The sequence below is a fragment of the Rhipicephalus microplus genome, chromosome 1 (genome assembly GCF_043290135.1).
Source record: "Rhipicephalus microplus isolate Deutch F79 chromosome 1, USDA_Rmic, whole genome shotgun sequence".
Lineage (NCBI taxonomy): Eukaryota > Metazoa > Arthropoda > Arachnida > Ixodida > Ixodidae > Rhipicephalus > Rhipicephalus microplus.
In genome coordinates this window covers 223109971-223129689 of record NC_134700.1, presented here as the reverse complement: position 1 = coordinate 223129689, position 19719 = coordinate 223109971, and the positions used below count along the sequence as shown (strand labels likewise).

The 19719-nt window shown below is 43.8% G+C and overlaps 1 protein-coding gene across 5 annotated transcripts in view; it reads left to right on the top strand.

Annotated features, from left to right (window-relative positions):
• The window catches only part of LOC119159614 (phospholipid scramblase 2), a 37347-nt gene continuing 17628 nt past the window's right edge, over positions 1-19719 (top strand). The window contains exons 1-6 of one of the 5 annotated variants that reach the window (XM_075891435.1): positions 1-134; positions 2401-2760; positions 5720-5824; positions 7001-7078; positions 14191-14330; positions 18619-18783. In XM_075891435.1, coding sequence (XP_075747550.1) covers positions 2439-2760; positions 5720-5824; positions 7001-7078; positions 14191-14330; positions 18619-18783 — 810 coding nt within the window. In that variant the 5' untranslated portion in view covers positions 1-134; positions 2401-2438. Of the gene's footprint in view, positions 135-1175; positions 1508-1554; positions 1577-1683; positions 1858-1897; positions 2141-2400; positions 2761-5719; positions 5825-7000; positions 7079-14190; positions 14331-18618; positions 18784-19719 lie in introns of those variants that run through there. The other 4 variants (XM_037412428.2, XM_075891437.1, XM_075891436.1 and 1 more) reach the window with 4 other exon arrangements.

The following is a 19719-nucleotide window of genomic DNA, read 5'->3' as shown; positions in this document are numbered from 1 at the left end:
CGTGTGAACCGTTCGGGTTGTTACGGAGCGTATAAAAGGCGACGTGACGTTTTTTCTTATTCTTCTGTAACAGTGACATTATTATGTGTGGTTTAGCAAGCCTCCAACAGATCTACATTGTCAAACACAATGCGGTAAGTGCATGTGGTTTCTTAAATCCTGATCGTCTCCGCTAGCGGCACAGATACACGTGTTTGAATTGACGGGAGCACAGAAGACCGAGCTCTCGAATGCAAAGGTTGAAGAGTCATACGGAGAATGCGCACATTAGTTTTCTGGAAAGTTTACATCATATCTAGCCAGCCGTTTGGTTACAGTCAATACATACTGAATCGAACAAAATAAAAAAGGAAAGCATGTGTTTTGCGATTCGTATAATCCAAACTTTATATATTTTGATGGTTTTCACTCAAGCGCACCACCGTAGATTGATATTTAAATTTTGCAATTCATGTTTGAGTACCTTGAAAAACTGGTGAAGCCTATAGCTAGTATTTAAACGTCTTCCAGTCAGTGTAAAAATTATTTAGAATGTTTGCGCACCGATGAAAATACCGCGATATAAACGTTGTGTTATAGCAGTTCAGCGTTATTGTTGTTGTTGCTGCTATTTGGGCTAGCTTATAAGTTTTAGATAGTGAGGCTAATAGAGGTGCGAAGGTGCATACATAGTTGGGAAACTCAAATCTCAAAAGTTCAGGCATGACCTGCTAACCGGAAGATGGACTTAGTAGGGCTCATCCCTATAAGATCTACATTTGTCTCCCAAATGCCGACTTATAAGTGCACGACTGTCAAAGGCTGAATATATATGAGCACAACTTCTCATCTCTTCGTCGTGAAGAGCCACGTCAGTGTCGTTGCCAGTAGGGAGTTCAACCCCCACCTTCCTGAAATTTAACATTTTGTGTGTGTGTATGCGAGGACGTACGAACATACATAAACATAAAGGGCCGGACATACATACCCCCCCTCCTCCTCTATGAATATATATATATATATATATATATATATAAATTAGAATTACAATGCGCAAATATTGTATATTATCCTTTCGCGTAAAACTTCAGAAAAACGGTCAAAACAATTCATTCCACAAACGACGGAAACGAAACCAGAACTACTTGTTCTCTGTCCTTATATGGTTGCTTGCCGCTTTGGGCCTGCATTGTCGAAACTAGCCAAAGCATTTAAAAACAATATCGTAACATTGTGAGAAGAAAGTGTTGATATAAGTGCTCAGTTGGATACACTTGTAAAGAGGCTGCCGCGTCTGCACCGGTTTTCAGCACTGCTTTATGCGATACTATGTGCTGGGTTGGCTCTGGTTTTCGCTAGACACGCCCTCCTCGCCACTTCGCGAGTCTCTTGTAGCTGTCGTGCGAATTACGTGTGTGTAGCTGAATTGGTTTGTTTACAGAACAGGGCCGGTCGCTGGTAGTGGGTGGGCTAGAGTGTTCTGTGCTACAGTCCTTCGATTGCCAGGAAGACGAGCAACCTGTCTTTTGTAAGTACAACTTTGGTCGATGTGTCACCCTTTAACAGGGGTTTGCTCAGCAGCAACGAAATAGTATACGTAGGTGACCGATTTGTATTTTCCTGTCTCCGTTTTCTTTTTCCAGTTGCATATCAATTCTTAGGCTATCTCGGCAATTTGGGCCGGCATCCGCTTACGGCCTGTTCTGAAATATTATCTTATGACATGCATGAATGTTCTTGTTTCCTTCATTTCACCACTTCGCCTTTTTGCGGCATTTAAAGTCGCGGAACAAGGAAGGTCGGAGCGGCACATAGCATGCACGTAGATGCCGCCGCAAAGCTGATGACATTTGTAGCAAGCAGGGCAAACGTTGACGTGTGCGTACGACTTTTTTTTTTTGACCGAGGACAGTGCAATGTGACTAGGAACGAGCTTGCTTGCAGTTGAGCTTCACGTCAGTGCGCTGTTGGACTGCAGCTATTGAGCATGTTAGGTGTTTCTTGTAAACCTTATGTATACAGACACATGTAATCGTTCGGTATGCACTGCTGAAAGGAAATTGTCGGTGTTTATGGCTTGTGCGCATATGGGACAGAACCATGCTACCAGTTTGAAGGGATATTTTATATTTTGTCGAAGAAAGAGATCTCTTTAGAGCAGGTAAGTTACCCGGTGCAGAAAAGACGCTCTCTTGTACTGTTTGTTTAGGGACGATGCATCGATGTTCATTTCCAAGCACGTATTTGTCCAACAGTGCCGTTACGCTTGAAAGTAGCTAGGGTAAATTGCACCTTTGGTTTAAAATACGCTGATCACTTGGCGGTGCCTGTTGTCGTTGAATACAGCTACGCCTTCATGGCGGTTATGTTTCTTCGTTATTTTATATCGTAGATCTAACTAGAGCAATATTCTTTGTGCAGGTTATCACAGCTGATCGCACCAAGTTCGTGATTACACCATGAGCTATCCTCCCTATGCTCCTGCTGATGGAGCCTACCCACCAGCTCAGGCCTACCCACCACCTAATGTGGGCTATGCACCGCCTAGTCCAGGCTACCCTCACGGTTACCCTGCTGACCAAGGTTACCCACCACCTGCCCAAGGATACCCACCACCTGCTCAAGGCTACCCTCCACCTATGCAGGGTGGTTATCCACCTGCTATGGGCTATCCACCTCCACAGGGAGATGTTCAGTTTATGCCAATGGCTCCAGGAACACCTGTCATGCAGCCTCCAGCGATGGGAGGGGGCGGTTACCCTGCTCCTGGCGGAGAAATTGGTAAGTAGAGCTGCTTTATTTTTTAATGCATTCCTTGAGATTCATGTTTTAAAAAAAAAGGAATAGGTTATATGGCTAAGATTGTTCTCTGAAGCAAGCATTTAAAGGGCCACTCACCAGGCCCCACGAGAAATTTTATTTAGACAACTGAAGTTGTTGCGTGTCCAAAGAAGAGCATTATGACACAAATATTTTTAAAATCGGTTCATCATAAGCTGAGAAAACTGTTTTTTTGAAGTGGCGCGAAAGGAAGATGTGAGAAGGCGAGCTCAAAACCCTTGCCACTTGCCCCACGTTGCCTTCGCAAGCAAAATCTCTTCCCTACCCTCTCCGGCATCCTACTAAGAGGTTGCATGTGCATGACGTGCCTGCACAAGCCCAATCCCTGAGCACGGGTGCGGCATTGTTTTGTTGACAAGCGCTTCATCCTTCGGCAAGCGATGTCGAATGCGCCGACCCCGATCATCAGGCTTGCAACCTATTGCTGAGCACGCAAACCACAACAATTCTCTGGCTCGAGAGTGATGATATCATGATCCAGCGCCCGCGTCAACATTCACTTAGACACGGTAGAACAGATTAGCATAATGAGTGCGCGAACACGTTGCAGCATTACTTTCGCTTTCACAGCTGGTCTACTCGATGCGCTAGCCGCGGAAACACGAATGCATGCGAAACGCAGGCACATTAGCCCCGCATCTCATTGCAATTCACGAGAAAAAAAAATGAAAAAAGATGTGCTTATTTCCTTATTGCATCTCATTATTTCTCATGTTTTATTCATCTATTCAAGCAACAAATTACATAAGCTACACATGTCGTGCTAAATAATTTTCGCCATGTCATGTGTTACTGTTGGCACTATCAGAGCACATTCATCTACAAAGAGGACCAACGTCACCGCACTGCCGTGTGCATAAAGCAATTCCTACATGTACGTCATGCCCTCATTCTCTGGGCCCGCGAAAGAAGTGGGAGCAGCGTTCATTTTGAAATTTGACCCGTTTCCACGGCGCGTGGGGTTACAAATTTTATCTGACGTCATCATGAACAACCCAACTACATATTGCGCTTGTCAGCTCAAAATTGTCAAACCTGGTGAGTGGCATTTTAAGGAAACATTACTGCTAAATTCTCTCGTTCAAGAAATATTTTTGAAACTTAAGGTATAGTGTCAGTGAGGGCTATCAAAGAGCTTAAGTGCGGCTGTCAAATATAGATAGTATGATTGTGTGGCTGAGGCAAACTTTTCACTTAATGCATAAATTTCATGCTTTCTTAGTAGCTTATAAATTGGGCTGATTGTTTTCAAAGTTTCTTTTCTTGAAATTTCGAGGGGGTCTTTTGAAGTTTATTTTTATGGAAATTCGGCGTTAGTGGGGCTTTGTTTTTGCGAGTTCCCAATATCTACAAATATTGTAGAATTGTGGATTTTATTTAGTAAAATTCTCATCACTCCAATATTTCCTGTGAAACGATATCTGAACACGATAACATCAAAACACAGAAAACGTATTAGTTGTCTGGACGGTTTGATCGTCCAAATACTTGAATACGAAATGCCTATGTATTTGTGTATTAGAGCCTTGACACTTGTAACAGATGCAAACATAATTTACGAGGTCTATTTATTCGATGCCGTCTGGTGTGCCCAAGAGCTGCAAAGGGACTGTATAATAAGATGCTGTCTCGCACTCCCACGGGGACCTTACATGTGATGACATCTCTCCCTGTGAGTGACAAACCCTTACTCAAATGCGTGATAGGTGCATCTTGCGAGGTACTGTCAATGTGAGGTTAAGCGGCCAAACAGGCCAATTTATCGGTCATATAGGCCATTAAAATTGTAGTTTATCAGGTAAATTTTAATTGTGAAAAATTTTTCTGGAGAATATTTGTCGGATTTTTGGGGGGTTTATTCGAAAGCACAGAGCCCTAGTTATTAAGCACTGCAAAGGTAGCTCTAATGTTTTGTTGGGGGACCTAAGGAATACAAAAACAGTTGTGAAAGTGGCAGTCTGAAGATTCAATTTCGATGCAAGGTGTACACACATTTGTTGCTTTTGAGGTATAGTGCGTGCTTACTTTGCAGTGGGAAAGATTTCTGACTCATATTTTTCAATAAGAATTTTAAATCATTTGGTCAGCCTTCTGCGCATTTCAGTCCCTATCACTGTTTCATCAGTTTATTGAAGCTGCGTTGCCTAAAAAGTGTAGCTTATTACTTTGCCCCTCTGTACCTTGCATGCAGGCTCACACGCAAGCACACTCACACTTTGTATTGGTTCCTGTACATGTGAAAGTCAGCCTCGCCTTGTTATCTGACCTAAAGCTGCAGCCAGTCTAGTAATGACGGCCTAGAAGAATTATTACCCTGTAAGGGCTTCCCAGAGCTTATGTCACTGCGGGCCTTTGAAATGTATGCAATTTGCAGACTGCAGCTGTATAATAATAAACGTGTGTGTGATGAGTCAGTGAAGCACTGTGACAGAATAATGTGAATTGTCGGTGCAACTGGCCAAGCAGAGAAATAGGTTTCTCTTTTTAGGATTCATTGTTGACATGTGAAACAAGATGCATTGTAAATAAATAAACTTGTCATATAAAATGACAGTGGAATAACTTGTTCAACTGCTTCCCTGCTGTACAGAGTTAACAGGGGCTTGCATGTTGTCTTTATGATAGTATCGCTGCGCTTGTGCTTGTGTTGGAACACTTTGTCAAGCTTGTAAAGCAGGTGCGAACGACATCAGAACTTGTGAATTTTTTAGGTGTCAACTGCATGATATGAAACTTAATTTCTTTCTCCTGGTTCTATTTTAGCTCTTAAACAATGCATCTGGGGAAATATTTCAACACAGAAACATATGTTGTTGACACTTTGCACTGCAGTAAATGTTTAACTCCGGTTGTCTAATAACAAGCTGGTTGACTTATGCCATTGGCGTATGCTTTCCAGCACCGATGGGAGTGTCGCCTGGTATTCCAAGCTGCCCGCCCGGTTTAGAATACCTCACGGCAATAGATCAGCTGTTGGTGCACCAGAAAGTGGAGATACTGGAAGGTGGGTTGAGTTGCATCGTTTATTTATCTCCCCGCATCTACTATCTCCTGAGGATGCTACAGTTGGCGTTATTGCAACAAAGGATACAGTTGGTTACACCAAGAGTTGCAATACAGTGCAGTAGTCCTGTACTATTGCACACAAATTAACTGGAAGCAAGTTGGGGTAACTTGAGCTTGTGGTTATGCCGTTACTTCATCTGATCCACTCGTGTGCTTGAATTGTGAGTTGCGTCATCTTTCATGACTGAGTGTACTGCGTTGGGATGTAGTGCTTTTGACCGGTTACTTGAAATGGGTGTTATGATTTTAACCTTCATGGTTCCATTTTCTGTGATCGCACTATACAATAGTGAGATGCAGATAAAGGCACACATGCGTTTTCCATTTGCAAGAGCTGTCCGGGATTACGGAATGCTTTAATTACTGCGATAGCTCTTATGTGAGAAATTTGACCCGCAAGAGGCTATGTGGAGCTTTGGAAAGAAAAAATTTTTCTATATGACAAGCTTGATACATTAAGGGGAAAATATATATATTTTTGTTATAATGATTTGCGCTGCATTAAAGGAAGTGTAAATCAGAGGGAAACAAAACTTAGCTCGAACCTTAATTACAAATAGCAATGCATTTATCAAGTCTTGGGAGTTCAGTGCTATTGCCCCATTGTGTAGTTAATACTTTGACCGCTAATGTTTGTCAAAACATGAAATGTTTTCAAAGGCTTTTGTCTGTGCATTTTTCTTCATCGTTATAGCTTGAGTCGTTAAGTGTGGCTAGCTGTCTACCCACATAGGCCACCAACTCTTCAAAGAGAGCTGCCTGGATGTTTCCATATTGCCCTCCGGTCTCCTGTGAACATGTGGGGACCACCAAAGCAGCGAAGTTCCTGTAGCCGCCGCAGCCGGGATACGGTTCCGGGACCTGCAGGTCATCAGCTGAGTACCTTAGCCACTACACCACCGTGGCGAGGCAATGAGGAGATATCTCGGCATACTTATTTACATTGGTATCTACATTGGTATCTGGAAATATTGGGATATTAATTTCATTTAGAGCACCCATGTATGATCTCTTATGAAAAAATATATCACTGTCTCAGCCTTATGGTTTTAGTGAGAGGTTTGAGATGTTGAGCAGAATGTGACGCCTTGATTGAATCTTTGTTCTTTTTCAGCATTTCTTGGGTTTGAAACTCAGAACAAGTATACCATTAAGAACAGCATGGGCCAGAAAGTCTACAAAGCTGTGGAAGGTATGTATGAGGAAATAAGATTACGCATTTGTGACTTGAATATGATTGTATGGACGGATACGACCCTGCAATCCTTGTCTGAAGATGAAGTCATGGTTTCTTTTATTTGGTTGTTTAAGGTGCCATTATTAGGTATGCATCCTTTTGGGACTGTCAAGGGAAATTATAACACCTTAGAGGTCTGACCAAATTTTTTTGGTCACCATAGATAGCGGCCTAGTACATAGTGCGGCATTAAAAATTATGAAAGGGCTGCTTCAGAATATGAGAGGTAAAAAAATAAATGAGTTAGTAACTTAAGTTAGCGAAGTCAGTATATAGCCACTAACTTCTACGCTCTCTTCTTTTGGCCTCTCATCTATTCTCTCTCTTTTCTGGTCACTTCAAAAAGAAAACCATAAAAGCCTTTACACGGTAGATTCTCAGTCAACGGGAATCTCTTGACCGGAACTACTGCATAAATGGAACAAGTAGATTGGTTTCGCGCTTGTATTGTGCGCCATTGTTCATTTGTTAGCAGTTCGAACTCTTGTTAAGTGGAACATATTTTCCCGATTCCTTCAGGTTCTGTTGAATGAGAGTTTATTGTAAATAAGGTTATAAGCCTCTGTGACTTAAGTGTCCATATAAGGATTTCTTGCATCTCGGGAATGCAGATGAGTTGCCCAGCATGCATGGCGGTGGTGGCCACATGCACGGACTCGGATTTGTGCTTGGCTTGTATTGCTGCACGCGTCCATGCAGTGTGTTTTACAGTGGTCATTGTTGGCTGCCAAAGAAAACTCTAGGACACTCGTTTCTTCTACCAACCATTGTTTTGTGTGGAAACAAGTCGTAGCAGTTATACTTACATTGGCAAAGTGACTCTGTTGGCGTCCACTTGTTAAAAGAGAAAAATGAAATGAGAGCAAGTACAGTAACTAAGAGAATATTGGTAAATAATTAGGGCATAATGTAGTCAACTACAAAAGCTTACAGGTCATGCGAGCTTATGCAACTTCCTGTCTGGGCCACCTTGTGGTGCGTTGCCTACTGTAGGTTCCCCTGCCTTCCCTGAGTAGCAACATTCAATACATGGCAGTGCCAACGTTTTTTTCACCAAGAAAAAAAAAATGTGCTCTTAAACTTTCTTGGGTGCCGTGAGCTATGTTCAGGGTGCAGTCACCGGGATAAAAAAAAAACTGATTTGAACGCAGGATTGGTGTATTTATTCAAGTGAGCCATTGCTACCAAGGATCGGGGTGCATTCGGGTGTGATCGGGCTGCAGAGCAGGTGGGAGGGATGGTGCTGAAATTTTAAATTAGCAGCGAAATTGGAAAAGGTGCTTGCTCAGGTGTGGGTGCATGCATGAAATAATATAGTACAGTCTACGGCAGCACTGTGCCAGAGGTGAGTCTTGTTATTGCAGACATTATCAGTTTTCGGCTACCCTGCAGGTTGTTTTCACACAAAACACTCGTACTGTATTTTTGCGCGTATAACCCGCCCCTGCATATAGTCCGCACCCCCACTTTCAGCTCACCGAGAAAGAAAAAAAAAATCCTCGCGTATTGCCCGCACATTTGATATACAGGAAAGGCTGTACAAAAGCTACTGCTCAAGCAACACAGCACATATGTAGACAGAAAAAGCTTTATCTAGCAAGCAGAATACGCTGTCTGCAAGGCCAGTCACAATTCACCGACTGTCGCTGCTCTCGCTAGAGCTATCACTTGAGCCGCAGTCCTCACTATTATGCACAAAGTCATCTTTGGTTCCATCCATGTTGTTGGTGATGCAGCATTTCTTGAAACTTTTTCGCACCATCTCGCCTGGAATAACTTTCCATGCCTCGACAATCCACTTGCAGAATAGGGCAATATCAGGCCTTTGGACTCGTCGTGTCGGCGTGAAGTCTTAGCAGCCTTCGGCCATCCACTCGGCGTAATAGCGCTTGACATGCGCTTTGAAGGGCTTGTTAAGCGACACATCTAGAGGCTGCAACATTGACGTCATTCCACCGGGTATAACAACTAAGTCGGTGCCGTTGCGTGAAAGGCGATCCTTCACTTCCTCAGTTGTGTGGCCGCGGAACGAGTCAAGAACGAGCATGGACCTCTTTGCGAGCATCGCACCGGGCCTCTTCTCCCATACCGTCTTGATGCAGTCTACGAACAAGTCACTGTTCATCCACGCGTTCTCGTGTGCGCGCACCACCACACCGGCAGGCAAGTGAACCTTTGGTAGAGTTTTCCTTTTCAAGATGACGTACGGTCGCAGTTGCGTGCCGTCGGCGAGGGCACAAAGCAAGACTGTGATGCGCAGTTTCATGTTTCCGCCAGTCAGCACGCTCACCGAACTGCTGCCCGTCTTCTCAATTGTTGTGTCCAACGGCATTTCGAAATAAACAGGAGTTTCATCCGCATTGCCGATTTGCGAGAAAATGTAATTGTGCTGCTTTCGCAGGCCAATTACATATCTCTGGTACTTGAGCAGCTTCTCTTCAAAAGAAGCCGGCAAGCGTTGACATATAGTCCGCCGTCTGATTGAGAGCCCTTGCCACTTCATAAAGCGGTGCAGCCATCCGCGGCTCGCACGGAACTCGTGAGGTAGGCCTAGCTCCCTCGAAAGTCGCCGCGCTTCCACTTGGGCCATCTCGGTCGATACGGCGTGACCCCTGCTTCTCACATCTTCGATGAACTTTACTAGCTGCACCTTCAGCTCGGGTAGGCACCGGTCTTGGGGCCACGAAATGAGCTACGGTTGCGGTGCGCGGCTTGTAGGCTCTCTTTCTGCTTTCTCCACAGTTGCACGCAGGACTCGTCCACATCGTGCCGTCTTCCCGCTTCGCGATTTCCAAATTTCTCGGCGACGGTGATGATCTTAAGCTTTTGCTGTGCGTGAAGGCCTGCTGCCGTACGCTACTCATGGTGACAGAACAGATCGACTTAGGCTTGGCGAACAGGTCGAGATGTGGAGTACTAGCGGTATCAGCGAGGTAAAGAGCGCTCACACTCGGCAACAACTTGACAGCACTACCCCTTCTAGTACACTGTAACAGCACCCTGGAAACAACAGAACCGAAATGCATGCCTGCTACCGCGTTAAAAAGTAGTACATTAATTTACTGATAATATCTCTATAGGCACTATAACATCTCATTTGCCTTGCTGAAATAAATACTGCTTTATTTATTATGGAACTTACTTTATTTATTATGGAACTTACTTTATTTATTATGGAACTTTCTTAGACAGCACCACCTTTTCAGCAAGCCCTTTCCAAAAGTAAACATGGCGTCCGTGACGTAGGGACATGTGGAAGGTCACTGAGCGGCCGCGAACGTCCAAAAAATATACTTGTGGTGTGACAGTGAGATTTTACACTGAACAATCAAATTGTCTCTCCCCAAATGTTTTTCTAAACACTTCAACGATGCAAGCAAGCGAAACCAAAATCAGCCGCAAGCTGCGGTGCTACTTGCGGAGCAACACGAATTTGCAGAAACCGCCTCCGTAGCCTTCGCTACACTGTTAAGGGGCTTCACAGCACAACATGCATTGCTGTGAAGCAGCACTATAGAAAAAACCCCGCGTATTAATCGCACCTCCACTTTGCCACTGAATTTGGTTTTTGGTGCGGGTTATACGCGCGAAAATACGGTATGCAATAAGGCCGCTACACATTTACCTTGACAGCAGTACCGTAACAACCATGGTGGGACAGTATTGTGTGCTCTTGGGTAGATGCCAGTTTGTGCAAAATGTTGTGACCAATAAGTTGTATTGATATATAGTAGAGGTGTGCGAATATTAAATATTCATCGAATATTGCATTTGTGATATTCGTATTCGATTCGATAACCACATAATAAAAAATTTCGAATATTCGAACTAACTTGAATATTCCTCGAATATTCGATGTTCACAAATAATCGTTCACGTATGTCACTGTGAAGAACTTACAATTTTGCACATTTGCGATAAAAGCTTCAGTAGATCATGCAGTGATTACTACGACTTCGGCGCGTGTGCGGCGATGCCTGCATGGAAATTCACGGAAGAGTGACGATGGCTACCGACGAATGCGGCGGCACATCATCATGACAAACCTACCAACCATAAACATCTCACTCAATCTAAATCATGCACTGTCTGCACGGCAGTACATGTGGCTTAGCAGTTTAGAGCACGCCATTCACTGCCCTTGTGCGCGGGACCGCAAGTGCGTATCGCTCGTGAAAATGAAGGCCACTCACTGCTGCCGCATTGGCTCAACAAAATAGTCTTCACACCTTTGCTGGGTCCTATGTTGCAACCACGAAGAAAGAACAAGTCAGTTTCGCGGCAAGGGCAAAGCACTGAATGCAATAGCAACGATTAAATAACTTGGAATGTAATGCTGAGAACGGCTAGCAGATCGAAACATGCAACATGCTGCTCACAAATGGCGCACAAACACAACACAGGGTGACAGCTACCTAACAACGTTTACAGCTCGACCCTTAATGCGCTGTTTAAATGAAACTGATGCATGAAACGTAATCACAGGAGCAGATATGAGTGCGAACTAACAAGTGTTCCAGTTGGTACTTTGCGGTGTTTGAAAAGCACTCTCTTTTCGCAAACAGGGCCTGCTCAGCGAGTGAAGTGACCTTTGTGGCCCAGGCAACTAACGCAGTAGTTCCTGTGAAAGGCCAAGGTGCACGATTCTCCCCACTGAAGGATACTCTCTTGTGTACTCTCTTCATAGTTCTGGAATGATTTCATGGTAGCGGATATGGTCATGCGAATGAGCTGAAGTGTTTTTCCGCACAATGGCAAACATAGAAAAGGCCATGCACTTTTTGTAATGTTACAATGGCGTCATCACATATAATTTTTCGTTGCTACCGACGGTACATGGAAGGTGACAGACGAAATAATGCGTAGTTCTGCTGCGTTCCTGACAGCACCTTTGAAAATACGTCGTACGTGCATCGCGTTCGCGTGGCAAAGTCCCCTGTAGTCAACCCTCTGTTACACCATTGCAGCGATTTTGCTCTTTTTCCAACGCCAGTTTCCTGCCGCCGGCAGCCAGTGCGCCGAAGGGGGTTGCAATGTGGCAAAATATTGCCCTCCCCGCCGGCAGTTGTGGCTCAGTTAACAAAGAGGCTTATTTGGGGCGTCTTTCTATCACACATCAGTAATCGTCTATCTCACTCGCTTACCTCATGTTATTGCTGTGCGCCTGGTACACCTTGGTCACGATGGTGCTGCTATCAGCGCAACACAGCATTCTTATCAGAAAATGGCGAGTGCGCAGTCCTCAATAAAGGCAACCAAAGCAAGAGAGATAAGGAGTATTGCTATGTAGTTAAAAACGGCTCCAAGTACTTCTATTTCCCTTAGTGGCTTGACACGTGAGAACAGCGGAGAAAATTTAAGAAAACTATAAAATTGGGGTCTTTCAAACCAAAATTGATAGTGTGGGAACCTGGATGAATTGTGACAACCTAGACTGCTTCAATAATCGCTTAGACTTAAAGGGGCCCAGAAACACTTTTTCAAGTAACCATGAAATGAACTCTCTGGAAAAGCTCTCTGTCAATAGCCACTGACATACCTAATGGAAATATTTTGAAAAAACTCCTGGCCACGGCCTTGCGTAGTTTGTAGACTTGCAGCAAACTGTACCTAACAGCACCATGCAAATGTGTTTATCATTTCTTGTTTTTTTTTCCATTCACTAGCACTGTTTTGCTGCATGAGTACTAGCAGTATCTACCAACTGGCCCACATTAGCTCACTGTTTTAGTAAACAGGACGAAATCAGCTGGCTTAATCTTCACATAACGTAAAGTTATTTGCATTTAATATTTATTGTTTTTAATGTTGGATGGCTTTCTGTGTTCAATGCATGTCCTTCACCAAGTTTTGTGCATACTTATTTTGTATTGTCCATTGTGAAATAAGCGTGGTGCATTATCAGTGCATATATGATATTGTGTCCTTAAGAAAAAAAAAAAACTCAAAGCAGATATCTAAACATGCTGGTAGACAGCTGCTGACATTTTATTCCCACTGTCGCTATTCACTGCTATGTAATCTCAAATTTAATGGTATAATATCATCATCTGTCTTACCGTTGGTGTTAGAATTACAAAAATGAGATGGTCAGATAACTTTATTTGAACTAGTCGGTCATGCTTAGCAAAAGAATCGATAGTAATGAAGGGCCCTTGAACCACCTCCGATAATTTTTTTTTCAAACATTACAAGTAAACACATTCAACCTGTTCAGAATCCCATCACTCTTAATGATGCCACACATAGCAGAGCTACAGGCCACACCACAATTCCCGAAAAACAATTCCTTCATCTCTCTGGGCCTTTCTGGCTTCTCCGGTGAGATGTGCGCCGTCAACATGTTGCACCTGTGATGTTATCAACAGTTGATGCTTTGGTTCGTCAAACAAGAACCTACGACTTCCGGTTAGTCTGCAAGCAGCAGCCCGTGGTTTTTGCTGTTCTTCTTCGTGTTGTCCATGAATGCGCACTTGTAAATTGACAACTGCAGCGCATAAGTCAAGAGCCAAATCACTTGTGTACCAACATAGTTGTGTCTTGCATTCTGATAAACTGCACGAACGAAATCAACTGTGGGCAGCTGAAAAGCATGCAGTTGAAATAGTCGGGGTATCTGGAAGTGGACGCTGTCTGAAAGAGCACGTCGGCGGTCAAGTACTATGTCATGAGAGATTGGGAGGGACACTTGTTGAGGTGGTCAAAGTAGCTTTGGGAGAGGAAACCAACCAACGAACGGGTGATAGTGAAAGAAAGAATTAAACAAGTGACTTGTCGTGTTATGATCATCAATTGCATATAACTCCGCTTTTACAGCGCTGTTTAAAAAAAATCTTGGGGCTGCTTGTTTATTGTAGGCTTCTGCAAAACTGCAGAGCCTCACCTAGACTTCGACTTCTTAAAGGTTTTCATGTGCCCATACGCACTTCATAGAGCGAATTTAAAGGGTCTTCTAGCCTCTATTTACCACGTATACTTGATCTGAGGTATCGGTCATCATGGCAAGGCTGCCTTATTATCTGTAATAATGTTCTTTTTTATTAATGACACACTTTGTTTCTCTCTAGACACCGATTGTTGCTCTCGAAATTGCTGCGGTCCTAACCGCCCCTTTGACATCAAGCTCACTGACAATGCTGGCAATGAAGTGATCCATCTGCAGAGGGATTTACGCTGTAGCTCCTGCTGCTTTCCGTGCTGCCTGCAGGTACGGTGGCCTGTGCAGTGCACATTTCGCTATACTGAATAAACTCAACAGTCTTCACACAATGTCAAGAAACCATTACAGTATTAGTACTTTTCGTGATAGCAGTTATAGTATATGGACAATCTTGGCGGGGTCTTGCTGCTGACATTATAATCTGTATGAATTCTTAATCGATTTAATCGCCCCGTGTGTAGTATGTTCGATGGACGTGTTAAGGCACAGAAATGCTGGGGACGAATTGGCTGAAGCAGATATGAAACAAGTGAGCCATCTCCGTCGCACAAAGACTGCATGCGATAGCATTGCCTGCGTGTGAGGTTTTCAGTTAATGCCTCCTCAATCAAACACCCTGGCTTGTTGTTTTCAGGTGAAAGAAAGTGTGTTGCTCAGGCAGCAACTGTGAACTTTACTCGTGGTCGCAAGCATTGGAATGTGCGGCATCTCGACAGACATAAGAATATGGCACCTTAGCTTCCTGTGCCCTCAATCTCAACACTTCGCGTTTAAAGGGCTGATAGCTTTAAAACCTCTTGGGTCCTGGGGTTGCCATATTCTGTTAAACCAGTGCTTTGTTGAGTTATGCAAGATCAGATCCAAAATAGTTATTTTCTAGCCTTACTTCATATGCCATACAAATTTGTTGCTAGTGCATGAATTGCTTTGCCCTCTCGTCAAAGCTGTGATTTTTGCTCTTTTTTGTCCCTGCTTCACTGTTCTCTCGCATGGCTTCTGTAGCAATGCCTCAAACAGTTGGCAAAATCGATCCACTCGATATAATGTTTAAATCGTAACTGGAACAAAAGTGCCCGCAACACCAAATCATTGCATGGCTCACTGCAAATGGCTTTACATCTTGTAGCATGTGCTGCATGCTCCCAGAATTGAAAACTTTACTAAAAATTTTGTTCTTTGTAGGTACTCTATCTTTCCCATAGCAGTGAAAACACTTCTATCTTTTCCCATGATAATTTGGTTAGGTACAGTTTTGGGATTTTATATGCGTAACAAAATGTTATGAAATGTTTTAAGCTTAATTTATGTGGCCAAGTTTGAAATGAGTGGCCAAAGAAAAGAAGTAACTTGACAGAATGTACCACCTTTATGTCCTTTCCCTGCATGGATTGTACACGGCACAATGTGATGTGTCTTTTAGTGCTGACCACTTACAGTAGACTCTCAGTAAACGGAAATCTGTTGAATGAAAATACAGCATAAATGGTACTATTATCTCGGCAATGCTTGGTTTTGGACTTGTAATCTGCACCCATGTTCACCTCTCAGTAAACGGAACTTCTGTTAAGTGGAGCATATTTTCCTGGTCCTTTCAGGTTCCGTTTACAGAGAGTCTACTGTATATTTTAAACGCTTGGAGTGCGAAACCGGTCACAATGCAGCCTTTTTCGACTTCCGTTTACTCTCCCATAGAAACTTGTAGAGTCTCGCAATGGTGAGTGAGCGCCACCACACTGTTGGAGTGAACAGGCACAGCAGACGCGGTCGGTGCAAATCAATTAATAACACATGTTTATTTAACTACTTTTTGAAAGACGATATCGTCCGCCAAATCGATACATCAATCATCAACACGCTAGGACATCCTTACACAATATCCTTACACACACACTCCGAAACAAACACAATAACACAACAGACAAACACACAATAACATGACAACCACAATAACACCCCCAAGGCGGCGTCACCAACGCTTGACTTATCACGAGGGCCGCCTGGCGCGCAGGCCGCGGTATCACGCGCCGAGGACCCACGCTAGAGACAACCGTTCGCGACAACCGCTACGCGCAGAAGAGACTCGCTCAACTCTCGCCCGCAACCAAGGCTTGCCTTCTGCCAGGGGTCACCGCCAGCGCTACCACTCTTCATACCATGATGATGATAGTTGTGCTCAACGCAAACACGCCATCTATTGCTCGGTGGTTGTCACCCCAAAATGCGGCTTTTGGGCGAGACACGTGCGCCCCGCGGCGCAAACAACTTTACAGAGGGTGTCAGCACCCCTACAAACTAATGTTTGCATATTCCGATTATTGTGCAGTCCCCCAAAAGGAATGACCGGTCATAATGGGATTGCCAAAAATCTCTCTGACAAACATAGTAGTGAGTGCACTTTTTAAAAGATGTGCACCACTAGGGGGAGAGCAACAACACTGTCACAATGAACGAGGAGACGCGGAGTGAACAAAAAAAGATTAGAGAAAGCAGAAAGAAAAAAAAAAATGACCACAGCAGTGTTGCACGAGCTCGCTGAGTGAGGAATGAAGTTGGTTGCTTAAGGGATGGAGATCCACTGTGCCAATATGGCGTCGGCTGCTAGTCATCATTGCATGCTCCGCATGAAATGTGCAGTTGTGTGCTCCCCACGTGCGTTTTGAATTTCCTGTTGGTTAAAGCATCATTGTTATCGTGCTTGCAACTGTTATTGTGTTTGCTACCTCGTCCGCAAATTTAAACACCTTATGATGTCAGCTCCCCTTTGCTGCCATTACAAGGAGTTACATAAGCTTGAAGGGCTTTTGTCACCGTTGATCTCCCGGCCACGAACCTAAACTTTGTATCACGTGCACTGCTTTTGGGTTGGTGCATGAGTTCATTCTTTTTGACGCTGTACCTTCATGTTGTCTCGGACAAACATCCTGTGACAACATGCCAACTGCCCCGCCGCGGTGGTCTAGTGGCTAAGGTACTCGGCTGCTGATCCGCAGGTCGCGGGATCGAATCCCAGCTGCGGCGGCTGCAGTTCCGATGGAGGCGGAAATGTTGTAGCCCCATGTGCTGAGATTTGGGTGCACGTTAAAGAACCCCAGGTGGTCGAAATTTCCAGTGCCCTTTACTACGGCGTCTCTCATAATCATATGGCGGTTCTGGGACGTTAAACCCCGCATACCTATCAATCAACATGCCAAACTGCAGGCTAGGCTTTGTCAGGGCTGGTTGCTTTTCAGCAGCGGTTGCGGCCAATCGAAGTTTCGGTTTGGTACGCAATTATCGAAACTATTCACGATGGCTTCATTTACAAAAAATAGAAATCATATCATTAATGATAACGGGGGAATGCATGGCCTAAAACTCAAATGGTGTTTGGCGATTCGATTGCAATGTCTTAAACACCGGGTGTGCACCCATGAAATTCAACAAACCTTACTGTGCAGAATGCAAAACTTCAGTTGCAATTCAACGCAGTTTGTATGATGTGCATAATCGAGGAGGTGTGAAATGTATGCGACGAATTTCTACAATGGCGCATTGTTCTGTAAGTTTCTTTTTTACCATGTTCATTGCATTGACAACGTGGACCTTAAGGCGTTAATTTTAACGTTTGGAAATTGGAGTGGTTCTATGCCCCTCGCATTGCATGCCTCCATTCTCGGACATGTGAGGCTGCATTTTTAACGCATTTTGCGCGGGCAAGTACAGCTTTTGAAGAAGGTTTTTTTGGTTATAGTGTGGTACCTCTTATAGTGTCGAAAATGATGACTCTGGTTCTTTATGTTACAAGAGGTGTATGCTGAATCTGCTTCACTATGTCCTAATTACTGTAGTATTGGACACTTTCATCAACCCTTCAGTATTGATGTTCAGCATCCATACAGGCTTGTTTTCATGTAGGCTGACCTATGTGGAAGTGTTGCTTTATGACATTGTGCTATATGCAGATCACATATTTTGTGAAAAAAAAAAAAACATAGCCATGCTTTTGCTATGTTTATGATGTTTCAATCATCACTTGTCAGTTGTGGTGGTGTGTTTTAAAGCACTAGATGCAACTGTTTATCTTCAACTTTCAAAAATTGATATTTCTTCCTAGCTAGTACGTCTTTTGCACACTCCTTGCAAGCATGAGAAACATGAGTAGTTGATGTGACCTCAGAGTCATCTTTCTTAAACCCCAGCCTGTGTATTTTGATGATGCCACTGGGACAAAAGTTATCAAGCACCTCTAGTGGTACTATTGTGAAGGCTTTCACCAATTTCGTGTTTTGCACAGCGCAGACATGCTAATACCAAGTGCAGCAAGAATATGCTAGTATTCTCGTGGGAATTCGCATGTGAATGTGGCATTGCGAAGATAATCTTAGAGGAAACCTTATGCCCTTGTGATAATAGAGAATTATACACCTTCAGTTACTCCCTTGGCAAAGCACTTTTGACATTTTAGTCTTACTTTCTGGGCATGCATAAGTTTGCTTGGTTATATTCATCTGAAATCAACACAGTCTCTGTGCATAGGATGCAACAAGCTGATAGCTTCGATCCTCTCACCATGCAGAAGCTTGAAGTGTCATCGCCTCCATACACGCCCATCGGGTACGTGGCTCAAGAGTGGAGCATCTGTGTACCCAAGTTCCGAGTTGAAAACGCAGAAGGGGAGACTGTACTGAGGATTGAGGGCCCCTTTTGCACCTGGAGCATCTGTGGAGATGTCGAATTCAAGGTGGGTGGGTTGAATAGGGGGCAACATATAGGCTTTAATACAGAGATACAGTGAAACCCAGATATGTCAAACTTGAAAGGGATTTCTATGTAGTTTTCTATATTGATCATATACGCTTACCTTAAACTTATTTAAAAAAGCCTGCATGTCCTGAGCAGTCTCATGCAATTCTGAAAAAGCGGAATATGTAGGCTTGTGCAAATAGTAAATTTTAGGTTCAAAGTGAGTTCGATCTCAGATGTAATATACTCAATATTGGCATATCGAACTCGGATACATTGAATTATTGGCTATGTCCAACAGTCGAAAAATCTCCTTGAATTTCCCATGCAAAAGTATGCGACCGGTGCTCCCGTATATCGAACTCTCACAAAGGGGGACATACACCATAATGAACGCTGCGCCACACCAAAGCCCAAAAGTGCAGTTTTTCTAGCAGATATTGATTGATTTTTGGCTGCTTTCTAAATTCTGATTCCTTCGCTCACGCAGGGGCTGAAAAGACTGCGTTAATCTATTGCGCTAATCTGGTTCGTTGTGAGTGCACGGGTATGTTTGACGCGCGATTTGCAGGTCGTAACGTACGGGCATAGTGTTTTTCAAGAAGACGAATTGCCAGGGACGCTCAAATGAGAATGCAAAGTGATTCCGCAATATCATTATAATGTTTGCATACCTGTCCTTGTTTGTTAGAGCACAACGTCATGCGAGCCTGAAAAGTGTGGCCTTCGAGATGTGCAGCCACATGACGTATTTTTGGTGTTATTGGTTTTAAAACACGTGTCTCTGAGGCTACACTTTTCCTAGCTTTTCGCATCAAAGTAGCTGAAAGCAGCAGCTGCTAGCTCAGAAGCGACAAGTGACATCGATGTCATTAACATGTTGATGGTGGGAATTCGGCGTTAGGTATTCTAAGGCGTTGTCATTTGCGTCTCT